We start from the raw sequence: 15,499 nt of genomic DNA on the forward strand, positions 1-15,499 counted from the left end.
CTATGGCACCAAGAACAGTTCAGCAAAAGGACTTGGGATCCTTCTTTACTGGAAACGTACAGTGCCTGCACTTCTGTAAACAGAAAACCACACCAAACCCGTGCTCCCCCATCTCTCCTGCCTCCCTTAAAAGCAAGATGACCGTCACAAAAGCTGCAGCCATAGACCTGGGTGTGGTGCTGTTAAAAGAGTTCCTGCCACTTTCTGAGCACAGCTGTTCCTTCTGCTTCTGGTCTTGTAAGTGTGCAGGATTTGCCGGATTGGGCTCAATTCATCCGTCACACCATTTTTTTTTAGGAGGGTGGGATTAACCCTACAAGTATGATCCTCACATGCTCAAGGCTTTTAACAAGGCCCAATTGCATTCTTGCTATCTCCTTCAAGTCCTGTTTCTCTGCTTTCACCGAAGTCCTGCTCATGCAACTTTTCCTGTGCTGTAATGATTGGTGAATCAGAATCGTGCTGGCATCCAGCCTCTCCTCACCACAATGCCCTCCAGAATCGGGCCTGGGCTTGGATGGGGAGCTGTTGTTTCCTGTGCCTGCCTTCCATCCCACCTGAGAGGCGGGAATTGGTTTGAACACCTGCCAAAACTGCCAACTCCCCAAGACAGAATGTGTACACCTGCATTAGTAAATTCAATTTTCCCGGGACCACCCTGGACCAAGGCTCCCACCTCTCCTCCCAGCCGCTGCCTGGAGCAGAACTGGCAAGGAAAGCATCTCAACAGACACTGTTTGCATGAGGCAGAAACGCCAGCGGGCCGAGGGGAAGGGTGTACGCTGACACCCATGGAGCAGGGCAGCTCCAGCTCTCTGCTCTGATCATATCATTCATTCCTCTCATTCCTCCTTTTCTCCCACACGCTGCATCAACCCCACACACCTTTTCCTCCACTTCTGGCTGGACTCAAGGCCACTTCTCTTGGCCTCCTCCCATGTGTCACATCCTAGTCCTTCAAGCAGCACTTGGAAGTGATGTTCTATTCCCCTTTCCTTCCTGCAGGGCTGCTTACCTGTATCCATGTGCGCTGCCTGGCTCAGCACACCATTCCAATGGACCTGAGAGCTGTGGCTGCTCCTGCTGCCCACTGCTCTACAGCGGCTTGGACCCACTGCAGAGCCTGGCTAGATGAGATTTATCCCCTCCACTTCCCCCAGTGGGGAGCTTGCATGGCAGCCTGCACTCCTGGCCCATCCTGGAGCTCCTCAGCCAGTGCTGGGGATGTTGGTCCTTGTCCTCAGGGAGAGGCTGTGGGGAGCGTGCAGTGCCCCTGCAGTGCTGATTGCAGTGAGATAAAGGTGGTAGAGACTTGAAAGCTGCATTTGCTGCTCTCTCTCCCTGGGTTGCTGCAGGATTGATCCTAAGAATCTCCCTTTTGTCTGTTACTGAGCCAGTAAGAGCCTCTTACAAACACCCTGTTGGTTCCTTACCTGTTGAATTGAAGCCTCTCTCTGCTTGCCAACATAATTTTTCTGCCTCCAGCCAAACATAAACCAGTTTTTCATTGCTGTATGGGCCCCAAATCTGTCATCTCCAGCAGAAACAGCTTCCATTGACCAACCTCTTCCTAGGCCTGGTGCTGTGAAACAAAAATCTGAAAAGAGGTGTAACTGAGATGGCCCAAAGAGTCGCCAGCTGGGCAGTCCTTTTTCCAAGGCTATTAACTTATGGCAGCATTCCAAACAACATCAATGATCTCCTTGAGTAAAAACACTCAAACCACCTGGGTTTTTCCAGTAAGCACCATCTTCCTTCTGAGCACTCCGGCTTGGCAAAGGATTTGGTTACAGGAATGAGCTGCAGAAGGGAGGTAGAGGGCATGGCTGCTGTTATGCCAGAGGAAACAAGCATAGAATTGTTCAGGATGTAGAGAACCTCTAAAGCCACCAAGTCCAGCCATTAACCCAGCACTGCCAGTCCACCACTAAACCATGTCCCCAAGTGTGACATCTTTTAAGTATCTCCAGGGACAGTGGGTGACTCCACCACTTCCCTGGGCAGCCTGCTCCAGGGCTTGACAAACCTTTCCATTAAGAAGCTTTGTTCCTAATATCTAATGTAAACCTTTCCTGGTGCAACTTGAGGCCAGAGACTTGAGACAGAGACCGACCCCCACCTGGCTGCAGCCTGCCCTTGGGGAGTTGTGGAGGGTGATAATGGGGATATGGTGGGAAGGGTGGGAATGCCCTTTGCTTCCTCTCAAGCTCCCACCACACACTGGCCCTGCCCTGCTCCCTGCAGCCCCCCGTCCCTCTGACAGGACCTGCCACACGTTCCTCTGTCACAGCAGGTGTCTGCACCCTGTGACTGCTCAGCACTTGGAGGTGAGGTAAAGCACAGGGAGGTCAAGCAGCCAGTGACAGTGAACAGTCCTGCTCCAACTCCTGCCTTCCACCAATTTTTAGAAACTTTGCTAGGGAAAAAAAAATACCAACCAGAAAGACCAAACCCTTCAATCTATGCTTAGCAATCCGTTTCATTCTCAGTTCCCTGGGCCTGCCACCATACACAGGGCCTGCAGCTCCTCTGCTGGGATGGGTGCTTGTGTTCTGCCAGGCAGCTCTGCCTGGGGATGAGGATTTGTTTGCCCACAGCCACGTTTTGTCACTCTGCAGCAAGCGAGGGGGCTCTGCAGACAGCCCTGGGCCCTGAGCTTGGGCACGCTGCCCCACTGCAGCTCTCGGGGCAGAGCACCTGGTCAGAAACACCCTCCTGCAGCCACTCACAAGCTTCCACAGGGGAAGAGGCTGTTCATTCCCCACTTGTCCTGGAGGATCCAGCCTTACCTCTGGAGTATGTGAGCAGAGAGGGGTGATGCAGAGAGCAGGGAATTCCTGGAAGAGAAGGCTTTAACTCCACTGACTGCATGGGACACCCACCCAACTGCATGCAGACTCAGGGAGCAATAGGATACACCAAGTAGCATCTGTGCCAGGGCATCAGGAATAAGCTGGGTGTGCAGCAAGGTCCAGGATTGCATTCCTGCACTGGCCAAAGGCAGGTGTTTGCTGTGAAGTCCAGTTCTCCCTTACAGCCCTGAGCACTCACCTGTACTCTCACCTAAGATAAGCTCCAGCAGGTGTTTCTTTTGGGGGTCTGGTCTCTGCTCCAAAGCCTCACATTGTACAACACTCACACCCAGACAGAGCCTGGCTTTCCTGCCGTGCCCTGTGGGGCACTGACACCTACACACCTTCCTTTCCTACCGGAGCTTGGATTTGGCAGCAGCTGTGTCTTGCAGCCTTCGTGCACAGCTGGTTTAGCAATGCCAGGAACACCACTCTTCAAGATTAACAAGGGATGACAAGACAAGGGCCCAGCCAAGCCCTTCCCAGAGCCCAGGGAGGGAAGTGAGGTTCCAGGCTGGTTGGTGAGGTTGTGTACCATCTGCTGGGCTCGCTGTCTCCAAGCAACTGGACGTGGTGCCTCAGACAAACTGCAGCGCTCTTCTCTCCCTTCTGCAGTTTGCGGCTCGCTTCCCTCCTCCTCCTTCTTTGTGGCTCTTCTTCTCCTCGCACAGAAAGCCACTTGGACCTTCCCACCAGCAGCCCAAGAGCTGCCACCTTCCAGATAACAAATGGTGCCAGTAGCCTTGACACTGACTTTTAATTCCAACGCAGAGGGCTGGCAGCTCGCTCGATAAAGACAAAGCACATCAGTGGAGCAGACTCTTGTGCTGCACTCAGCTCAGTGCTGCTTTACTCTCAGATTAGCATTTTAAATCATCCCAAAGCGTTGCTGACCGACAGCTAAGTGGATTTGACCCTGGTTTGCAGATGGGTCTCAAAAAGTATTTTCCCACAGAGTGACAGAATGATGTTCCCTGGAAGGTTGTGCAAGGACTGGCTCTCGATGCTAAGGTGTTTCATTACATCCTTTAGAAGGGTGGTTGGAATATAAACACGATGTGAAACTGCAACAGACCCACTGGCAGTGCTTGCAGGAGTAACAGTGGGAGGGCATGCTGGATAAACTGGACAGCTGCAGCCTCCGTGCAGAAGGGTGAATGCAATCCTCAGGTAAGGAGACAGGCAGCAGCTACCAGATGCTCCCCAGTGCTTTCACTGACATGGGGAGAGCACTATAGGGAACCTCTGGCTGCTTTGGGTACTACAGCTTAAGGAGGGTGTTCAAAACAACTGCAGAGGAGATAAAATTGGAAACATCACGAAGATGTGAAGGAGCTGAAGATCCCCTTCCAGTCAGCTTAGTAAGAACTTATGAGGTGTTTGAGTTCTGTTCATTTGGCTCCGACATTCAGAAAAGACCCGAGACTGCAGCTGAGAGTTCCTGTGCATAGACAGCACATAAGGAGAGCCCACAACTTGAATTCCAGGTGAGGGAAGGTCAGAAGATGCAGGAGATCCCAGTGCATATCCATCCAGAGAAGTGCCCAAGGATGACTGACCACCCCCCCAAATCACCAGGGATTGTGATGAACTCCCACTAGAGGCAAGCTTTAAATAGATAAACTCACCCAGAGAGGTGCTGTAATTTCGGCAGCAACCTGTTTGCAGGCCACCCTGAGGGCCAGACTTGCAGAAGAGAGCAGCGCCAGTCGCAGCACGAGTTGGATGCATCCAGAATCCCGGTGACCTTGTGGGACAGAGTAAGTGAAGGGACAGCAACCGCTACTCACCGTGTTGCTTCTGGGGCAGCCAGGCTGTGGTGGCCACCTGGCCTTGTCATCCCAGTGCCCCGGAGCCGCAGGGCCTGGCACAACCCAAGCCCCGAGCCCGCTCAGGGAGCCGGGGTGTGCCGGCACCTGCTCCAAGGGGCCCAGCTCCAGCAGCCAGGAGGGGCCAGAACAGCTCCCAGACACACATCTGGCAATCAGGAAAGGATCAAGGGGATCCTGACTCAACACTCACGATGTGGACCCAGCAAAGGCCCCTTCCCACCCTGCTCCCACGTGTCCTGGAGGGCCCCTGGAGCAGAGGCTCTGGGCCGGAGCCCAGCAGAGGTTTCATGGGAACAGCCGCGGCTCGTGGCACACAAACAAAGCAAGAGGAGTCTCTTTGCAATATAAATTCGTTTTTATTGAAGCAGCAGTCACATGACCTCGCATCTAGCCTTTAGGATAGCGACAGAATGGATTCGGCCAGGTCAGCCAGCCCAAAAAAGGATTTTTATTTTTTTTTTCTTTTTTCTTTTTGCGCTAATAGACATGTCATGTTTAATACATACATTATCCAGTACCGGAAACCCAACTCAGAGATAGCTATGTGCTGATTTGCTGGAGGAACGGTCCACTGGACGTGGTCTCGACAAACTTTACAGATCACCACCAAATAACATTACTAATGGGATCCAATGATTTAAAAAAAAAACAACCCAAACAACCATGAGTGCAGGATTCAAAGCCAGCAGTTTACACAGGTTCTTAAGTTTGTATTTATAGGTGGACGGTAAAGGAAGATTGGTTGGTTTCAATTTGAAATATTTATGTCCCAGGGTTCCTCTCTCCATCAAATCAAACGGTATCATAGACAAGCCGGCATCTCTTTAAAAATAGCATGGAATAACACAGCTCATTTAAGAAAACATGCTCATTTCTTGAGGTTTTTCTTTAGTATTACAAAGATTCATGTCCACCTATTCTCGCAGAGTGGAAAGAGGCATGAGGGTGAGGAACAAGGGTCAGAGAAGGGAGAGAGGAGGAGGGAAGAATAGGGCAATTTTTTGAAATAAAGACCACACACTTGGTATTTTTTAAATTTCATTTCCAGGCTAACCTACTTTTTATTTAATGCAAATTACAGTACCAGTTAACTATTTCCGAACCGAGTCACACAGAACAAAACGTATTTACAAGGGGAATGGGGCGGGGGAAATAATAAAACATTAAGCATACTTTCCACAAAAAAAGTTTATATTTAAAATGAAAAAAAAATCAGTCACAGAGGCATTCAAGTAGTAATAATGTTATACAGGTTTTGCTTTTCCTTTAAATCAAGACAGATTTGCACAAGTGTATGCAATAGTTTGTATACAACCCACAGTCCTTAATATATATATATTTAGATTTCTGTTTTTAAGATGGAAGTGGTCACGCTAATTGGTGTGTACAGGCCCAAGTGATCCATCAGCAACACATTAATGAACGCAAATTTTACAGGCAAGCAAATTATATATATATAAATATATTTTATATATATATATTAAAAATAAATTGAGAAAGACCAACACAAGGAAGCTACTTTTCTCGAGCTAACCCCTTAGGTACTGTTTTCCTTTCCTGTCGTTTTGCCATTATTGCAGTGTTGCAAAACGAAGCCAACTACGACCGGAACCGGCCGAGAGCCCCGTGGAAATCAGCTGCCACCCCAGGGGTACCCGCTGGCAGTCTCCGGAAGGCAGAGCCCGGACCGAATACCCTACTGTGCTTTTCCTCATCGGCTTTTCCTTTTTCTCCGCGGTGGCTGAAGTTCCTAGTACAGGAGTACGAGTCTGACAGGCTGCTTGACTTCTGCTTTTCCAAGTACTGAAAATTGGGGGGGGGGAATTTTAGGTTGCAAGTCACAGGCACCTGCCATTATTTTAGGTAAAGCTTGGCATCGAAATAAAGGGACAGTGTTCAGGGATCTTCTACCAGTCAATTTTCTTTTGTAGGTAATTTTTTTCTTTTTCCCTAGCAAGGTAGATAAGTTTAATAGTAAAGAACACCAGTGTCTTGACTGAGCGTCCGTTGGGGGAGACAGACTGTGATCCAGCCCAGCTCAGGGACCCACTATGGCAGGGCTGACGTAAAGGACACATCAAGACCACACTGGGTTACAAAAGAAGCCCAAAAGAGTGTAAAAGAAGAGAGGGACAGCTCTGAGCAGACTGTCGCCAACAGCTTGGCATCACTGACCTTCGTGTCACCAGAAAGAAAGTGCAGCCTCTGCTTCACTGGAATGAACACGAGATGCTTCGAAATAAAACAGCAACCTTTGGTTTGGTAAAGAGTTACTTGTTTTCCCATTCAAGACAATCTTATGTGGAATACTAACAAGGTAGTAAAACACAAGCAAACTAGTTTTAGAAACAAGGCCTTCGTGCTGGGCACAAGAAATCAAGAGTCATGTTAAACTTATCTCAAGAAAACAAAAGTGACTTTGGGGAAGGATGTGAGGGAAAAACAGGGAGAAGAAAGGGAACAGAAAGTCCTCCCGGCAGAAAAAACCACCGCAGTCTCCTACAGTGATGCCCCCGCTCCCACCGCAGCTGCAGCAACCCTGCGGGATGTGGGGATTTCCCTCCCTGGGGGGCCCTTTCCGCTCCTGCTGCCCCTGGCACAGCTGCAGGGAGGGTGGGAAGGCCGAGCCTCCTGGAAGCTGCTGCTGCCCAGATGCTCCTGGTGCAGGGTTGAGGGGAGAGACAAGCAAAATCTAAATGGGCTGCTAGGGCAAGGGTCCTAATGAAACCAGGTGCTGCTAGCGGGAGGAGGAGGGCAGGGTGGGCACCTTGGAGACTCCCAGAACAAAGCCACGGCTCCAATGAAGTGAATGACAGTGGAGATGGTTTCTTTTCATTCCGCTACTGATCAGGGTATCACCGAAACCGTACAGCACTCAAAGAGTTAGAAAGCGGGGTGGGGAGGGGGGAGCAGAGATGCGGGTTTGGGGTGGGAGACATTGTTAATAAAGAAGGAGAAGAAAAAATAAAAGGGAAATAAAATTCAAAAATTAATGGAAGCGAAGGCACTCCAAACTATATAGATACACTATACATCGCTAGAGTTATTGTTACAATAATACAGGCCGGTACCTACTGTACAGAGTTAAAACTATATGGCTTTAAAAAGCTCGTCTACATTTTGTCTGATTATTAAACAGAATCACTGCCCTGAACGGTAACTTTTTGCTCATTAATAACAGTTCCTGGGTCCACATATTTACATACAAAACAATAAAACTCAAAATTCAAAAACAACCAAAAATAATAATGTACAAGCTTGAATTTGGTGAGGAGCTTTGTTTTTTGTTGTTATTTTTCTGTGTTTTTTTTCTTTTTTTTTTTCTTATTTACAAAAAAAGGTTGTTCAAAGACCTGGATCTAACTTGTATAAAAGAGTGTGTGATCCTGCTATGATCCTTGAAAACAGAAATAAAACCAGAGGGGCACCCCTGACCCTCCCCCCAGCCTAACACACACACACGAGACACACACAGACGCCGGCACAGCCACAAAACCAGAGAGAAACGCTCTGACTCCCCGCCACCAGTCTTTAACAAAAAAATGAAAAAGAAAAGCCACATGTCCTGGCACAAGCAGCAATTTTTCTTCGATGTATTTTTATTACTTTTTTTTTTTTTTTAAAGACTCTGTAATTTACTGCCTCCAAATAACAGCACCTGTGGCCAATACTTCAGCAGTCTTGTCTATACAGCAGATCCATACCCTGCCACTGTCCTACTTTTTGAGTCTCCTGCATGAATTTGGATCACTGGGTCAACCAAGCCCCTTCACTTACCTTTCAGGACACAGACTAGCCGAGCGCACGTGTTAAGACGCTCTTCAGCCCTTTCTATTAAGTTGCAGGTAAGGATTTGGAAAGCCTTGTTTCTCAACGTGGGTGTGCTTTCCTTTGCAGCCAGCCAGAATGCAAAAAAGCTTTAAAACCTTTGTTTTTTTTGTGTGTGTGCCCAACAGCAAATCGCCGAGGGGTATAACTTGAGGGTTTATTCGGTTTCATGGTAGGTGGTCACTCACCTCTTCAATCAGCTCCTGCATCCCCAAACCCACCGCGTGCCAGGCAGGAGGGAGAGGGCAGAGCTTTTATCAGTTCCGGGGCTGCTAAGAGACAGTTTCCAAAAAATCCCACGTCAACAGCATAAAAGGTACAAGAAGAAACACACCGAGCTCGTGACCAAGCCCCTGCCGCCCCTGCGGTGGCCGAGCTTCCAAAGCCGCTACTGCCGGTTCCCCCCGGGCCACACGAAGGTCCGCGTGTTCCCGAAAAGCAACTGCTTGCCTTAGAGATCCGCAGGTCGAGGAACGGCTCGGTAAGCACCAAAGGCGACTACAGTTTCTCTGAAGAAGGATAAGGCTGGAGCGGACACCAACCGCAAGCCTACCACAAGATCAGGTCTCCGAAAGTCTCGATTCCACGCCGGGGCTGCATCCGGCCGCTCACCTGACCCTTTCGCAAGGAATATTGCTTTGACTTCAGGAAGAGAGACGTGGATGCTCGCACCACACGCCGTCGCAGGGAGGAAACCTGGACCCTGAACTGATGGACTAGAACAAGCATTCACCTCACGCTTCAGTCAGACCGATTCAAGATCGTCGACAAAATAAAAAAAGCAGTATTGTATCTATGTATACATGTATATATTTATATAATATATATACACACACACTCATATAGAGCCAGCTTTCCTACAAGTCAGCAGGTACAAATTACCATCAAGAGCATTTGGATGTGTATTTTAATATTCTACCAATGTAAAAACATAATGGCGACGTGGCAACACGCATCAATAAATAGAGATCAAAAAAAAAAAAGAAAAAGCAAGAGGCTAAAAAAGATGAAAATTAAATAGAGATTCTACCTGTGGATTTAAGATCAGAACTATCAGAGAATGTGGCATCCTGCAAGTTAAAACTGCAGTTAAAAAAAAAAAAAAAAGTATTACAAAATAAACCAGTAGCCTGTTACAGTTCACATTATAAACCCTGGTGTCCTTTCCCTGTATGCATCTTAGGAAAGGGAAGCCTGTTCAAATCAAGAGCCAAGGAGGGGTGGGGAAGAGAAAAAACCCAACCAAACACACTTTCACAGTGGCCACTTCCCAAAAAGTCCCTTAACATCCATCCACCAGCTGGGCCCCTGCCCCTGCCGAGGATTTTGTTTGTCCGCTCTTCTCTGCTGAAGCTGGGAGCCGGCCCGAGACACGGAAAGCAGGAGCTCCGGCTGGGCTAAGGGGATGCCTCGGCTGCTGCTGTTCGTGCATGTGTGTGTATTATATTATATATCACCCACTCGGGCAAGACTTTTCCCACGTGAAGCTGCAGATTTCCTCATCACTAGCACTGATTTTTAAAATGAAAGGCTTCCACTAGCGGTTCAAGCCTTAGACACATGGCAAACCCTCCCCCCACCCCATGGAAACCTATTTTCCTACCACGTCGCCCGCTCCCCGTGCCGAGCCAGGGCAGCTCTTCAGAAAACCTGGGATATGGATTTGCTGACAAGAAACGCTGAGCTCTGTTGAATGACCCCTGCTAAGCTCCCGACCAAATTCAAGCTGTGCACTACATCAAAGTCCAAAACTTCACTTAAAAAGAAAATAAAAAAAGAGGGTAAAAAAAAAAGGAACTTCAGCAGAGAATGAGGTTTGGGATTTGTTTGTTTAGTTTTTTTCCTTCTTTCTGTTGTGGGAGGGGGTATGAGGCAAGAGTCCTGGTTCTGAAGTACACAACAGCAAACTTCCAACATGAAGAGATTGTCGAGGGGAGACATTGGTGTGTTGTATTGCTCCGCTTTCCCTCCTCCCCCCACCTAGTCCCCTGCCCCGGACACCCTGCAGAGTGAGAATACAATGAAACTGGTTTGTATTTATAGATATTTTACAAGGTTAAATAAGAACAACAATAATAATAATAAAAAATTGAACACTAAAATGAACAGGTTGGTTGGTTTGTTGTTTTGTTGGATTTTTTTTTCCTCTTTTTAATTTTCTTTCCAAATGTGACCAGTGTTGCTGAGCAAGACTCAAATTACTGGTGATTTTTCCTGTGCAGCTGGCTGCTTGGTACTGGTTCAGGTGGAGTTGGAGGCTGATGCTGTAGCTACACTATTGGTCTGAACTCGTTCTCCTGCGTTAACATCTGCAAACAACAGACAAGAAGGGGAGAGAGAAAAAGAATCCAGCATTACCTCCAAAACAGAGACACATTGAAAAAAACAGCTATGACATTCTCCACAAGGGGAAACCCATAATTCCCACAAGAAGGTGTTTGGTTAGGATGACTGCCCTGACTTCAGGAGATGCAGATGGAACAATCCAATCTGGGGAAAGATGGAAGATGGTCTTTAAGCAGGGCAAAAGCAACCAGGAGTGCTGAGGGCAGCGGGCTGGGCTCCAGCCAGTTCTGCAGTTTGCACCACCTGCTGTGCAGTGCCAAGTCGCCTGTGTTACATCCCATAACTGCAGGACAAGGCACACTGGCATTTCCAAAGCCAACACCCGTGTCTGTGGTCACTGTGAGGTTTCACACTGGTGAATGTGAAAGTTTCACATTGTTAGTTAGTCCTTCTTATAAGAAGTCTGCCTGTTAGTTGTGTGAATGAGTGCAGGCAAGGAATGCGACAAGTCTGCTCCCCTGGCAGAAACAGCTGGTGTGCTAATGTGCAATTAATGCACTTGTTGCCTGAGAAAGTCTTTCAAATCTGCTGCTGTTGCTCAACCCAAGTTGGATCTGCCACCCTCTGAACTGCTGAAGCAGATTAACATCGAGGCCTGAAGCCAGTAATGAGGTTTATGCAAGCACATGATATGTTAGAGGATTGGATCTCTCCAGCAAATGCTTCCAACACCTTCTCAGGGAGGGTCAGTGCTTCACAGACAGACAAGTCACAGGATCAAGGGCATGTGTCAAAATGCATTTCAAGAAAACAGAGGGTTTGCAAAGAAATACCAAAAGGAAATTATTTGTAACTGTGTTTTCATAGGCTGCATGCATCAGGTACTTCCTCTAAAAAATATTCTTAGTATTAGAAGAGTAGGTAGGGGAAAAAAATGCACTAATTTCACCTGGAACCATTCTATATAGTATCTAATTAGCCAAGTCAGAAAGACTATAGGATACTTATAGATAAGTGGGTGAACACCTAAATGCGTAAAATACAGGATGGGAAAGAGGTATTAAATGAGGTTTTCTCCAAGAGACTGTCATGCATTTCACCCACCACTTAATTTACATAAGATTAACTGCAAAGCTATTGATACTGCAACAGGAAACAACATCAGAAAGACTTATTATCTTGGTACAGAAGAGGGTAGAGTGGGCAAACTGTGTATTTGACAAGACACATGGAAAGGGTTTATAAAAAGAAAGAACAGCTTTGGTGACCTCAGCCTGAAGGGCTGTGTGACTAGCAGGAATCCCAGACATGACAAAACAGACTGGTGGGCACTGGGTTCTCTATCACAGAGGAACTGGACAATGCTCTGCAGTCACCTGTTAGCAAAACCCCCTCCTCTTCAGCCACACTGACCTGACTGCAGCCACGGACACAGGCAATGAACTGAATCATGGACCACTTTGGGTTGGAAGGGACCTTAAAGAACATCCAGTTCCAACTTCCCTGCCAAGGCCAGGGACACCTCCCAGTAGAGCAGGTTTCCCAAAGGCCCATCCATCCTGGCCTTGAACAGTTCCAGGGGGGGTTGTAGCTTTTCTGGGCAGCCTGTGCCAGAGCCTCACCAGTCTCACAGTAAAGAATTTATTCCTAATCTAAACCTATCCTGTTTCAGTGTGAACCCATTTCCCCTTGTCCTAACACTTCATGCCCTCATCAAAAAAGGCCCTTTCTGGCTCTCTTGTAGGCCCCCTTTAGGTCCTGGAAGTTTGCTATATGGTTTTTCCAGAGCCTTCTCTTCTCTGGGCTGAACAGTCAACAACTCTCTCAACTCTCTCAAGGGGGAGGTGCTCCAGGCCCTGACAATCTTAATCACCTCCCTCTGGACTTGCTCCAGCAGGTTCACATCCTTATGCTGGTGGGCACAGAGCTGGGCACAACCCTTCAGCTGGGGTGTCACTGGCCAGAGTCGAGGGGCAGAATTCCGACCTGCTGCCCAAGCTGCTTTTGATGCAGCCCAGGATACATTTGGCTTTCTGGGCTAGAAGTGCATGTTGTCAACTCATGCCCCACCTCTCATCAACCAACACCCCCAAATCCTCCTCCTCAGGCTGCTGTCAATCCATTCTCTGCCCAGCCTGTATTTGTGGCTGGGGTGCCCTGACCCAGGGGCAGGACTTTGCTCTTGGTCCCATTGAACTCAGCCAGCTTTGCACAGGCCCACCTCAAGCCTTCCAAGGTCCCTCTGGATGGCATCCCTTCCCTCCAGTCTGCCAACTTGCCAGCTAGAAATGGGCAGCACTTGCTGAGTCACAAATTAAGTAACATCGACAACAGCGACAAAAATAGGAAATCAAACAAACAGCAGCATCCAGAAACACAACTGACAAGTGGGAAGAGAGGGTAATGCCTATTTGAAAAGGAAATGCTGCAAGGAATGTGTGGGAAGAAAGACAAATCTTCCTGTGGGTTGAGGATGCCAGATGACTGCCCTGGGAGTTTCTGATTCCCTTTCATCTCACCCCAAATTAATTGCATCCCCTCCTTTAAAAAGGAATGACCACCATGACAAAAAAAAAAAAAACAAACAAAAAACTCATGCAATTAAAGCACCAAGGCCACATGACGACAGTACCAGTGTTATGTGGGAAGCTGGCCTTGCAGGAGAGAGACTCCCTCCTACGTGGAGAATTTCCCTGAAGGAACAATTCCCAAATCTCACATGCATGCAGACCAAAAATGACCACAGAAATCAGAAGTGACCCAGCTGGCCAGATAATAGCTTATACATTTTAAAGTCTCACTATGCCTGTTCTAGATAATTTTCAAGTATGGATAAACTGCAGTTAATGCAACATCTGCTGGCAGTGCCTGATGCAAGCAGTCCAGCTGGATTCTATATTATTGGCAGAGGATTTCTCTGTATGTGTACAAAAAGTGCTCGTATTTCATTTGCTGAAATGAAACATGGCTTTTGATCTCAATTTCCTGAAGACAGTAGAGGCTGAAATTGTTATCATTACATTGCTACTATACAGAGATAAAGAAAAAAAGGAGGAGGGGGTAGAGCTACTTCACGTAAAATATGCTCCTTTTCTGCCATCACTGTAACAGGGGAGTTCCTGAGAAATATACATGCCACGTGTTAAAATACTCAGGTGATGCAGGCCAAGAACATTTTCTTGGGGCTTTTCACAATATATACATACAGAATACAGGAGTCCCCCAAGGCTGGGACAGAGTGCAGAGCAAGCTAAAGGCTGCCCTGGCTCCCAGCCTGCAAGAAAATGCAGTATTTTAACATTTCAGCTGATTTGTTAACTCTGCTTCAACAGGACGTTTGAGGACAAAGAGGGGCATATTCCAGCATCGCTTTGCTGAAGCACCAGAAAAAGAGCACAACTGGACTATGAAGTTCTCTGGGCATTCATTTCTCACCATGAAAACTCTGCATTTGGGTCTAAGAGAAGGAAACCTAGGCCCTCAGCAGTGCTGACAGAGGACAGCAAAGCTCTGCTGGGGAGCACAGCTAGGAGCTGGCACACAGCTTTGTGGCACAGGACAGACGAGTGCCCAGCTCAAGGTCAGGGCAGCCTCTTTGTCCTGGACCACTGCCTGACACCTCTGCCTGTGCAAGCAAAGAAGCGTCATCAGGGCTTAAGTGCTAGCTGCTTCCAAAAGTTCTTTCAGAGGGCAAAAGCTTCTCTCATCATTATAGAGAACTTCTTCCAATTCAGCTTTTTCCTCTAAGGAGTGCCTCAGCTTTCTTGGAGGGTACATGACACTCCTTTAAAAACCTCCCGAAAGGGGAAGACAGGGCTGCAGTTCAGAGAGTGACAGAGTTGCCAGCTCAGACTGAGAAAGCCCATTAGCACTGCGACAGCATTAGTTGGGTGCATTTGTGATGCTGACCAGCTGTGCTGCTCATCTGCAACGATACAGAAACAAAGCTACCACCAGCCTGGGAATCCTCACAGGACAGCTGAGGAGACAAGGGAAGGAGGAGAATAGCCTGGTTTTCACATTGTGCTGGCCTATGGATATAGAAATCCAGACTCTGAGCAAACTGTGGAAGTTTTACTTCTCTAGTCATGGATTCATCCCTGTTCTGAGCTTGTAGAACTCTGAGAAAATTGCTTGCCTATCTTCTCCTGGTTAAGGAATTCAAGTTTTTCAAAATTCCTTCAGTGTGAATACCACAAATGCACTAAATCTGATTTCATGGAGCACTGTGGTGTTTTTCAGCTACGACATACTGGCAGGTAACACCAGCTCTAATCTGTTTTGTTGCTGAAAGTTCAGGCACACCATTGCATTTGGGATTACATGGGATCAACACAGCGGGATGCCTAAAACTATGACCCCAGAATCCCTGCTGGCACAACTTCCCTGCAGATGGCAATTATGCTCTTCCCATCTTAATGCTGACTAACAGAGAGGTAGCTACTACTGCTGGCTCATCCAGGAAGAAAAACGTAGTCACAGAAGCAGATATGCATTGCATTCATCTTGCTCTGCACACTCCCGTCTCAGATGCTGTGGCTGCACAGTTATGAAACCATCCTCTTCCTCCTCTAGCCATCCCCAGGAATACAATTGCACTGGCATTTTTCATCAATGGCAGTATAATTCACAGAAAGCTAGCAAATCATTTCAAGAAGGGGCCAATAAATCTCATCTTTTTTTTCCCCTCCACTTTGCTTT

At 47.7% G+C, this 15,499-nt stretch overlaps 1 protein-coding gene across 2 annotated transcripts in view; it reads right to left on the reverse strand.

Moving 5' to 3' along the window:
* Positions 1-5,020: 5,020 nt before the first annotated feature.
* GSK3B (glycogen synthase kinase 3 beta) overlaps positions 5,021-15,499 on the reverse strand; it is a 149,877-nt gene continuing 139,398 nt past the window's right edge. For both annotated transcript variants that reach the window (XM_012569980.5, XM_002187975.7), the window contains one exon: positions 5,021-10,821. In XM_012569980.5, the coding sequence (XP_012425434.1) occupies positions 10,754-10,821 (68 nt within the window). In that variant the 3' untranslated portion in view covers positions 5,021-10,753. The remainder of the gene's footprint in view (positions 10,822-15,499) is intronic.

The sequence above is a fragment of the Taeniopygia guttata genome, chromosome 1, assembly GCF_048771995.1.
Source record: "Taeniopygia guttata chromosome 1, bTaeGut7.mat, whole genome shotgun sequence".
Lineage (NCBI taxonomy): Eukaryota > Metazoa > Chordata > Aves > Passeriformes > Estrildidae > Taeniopygia > Taeniopygia guttata.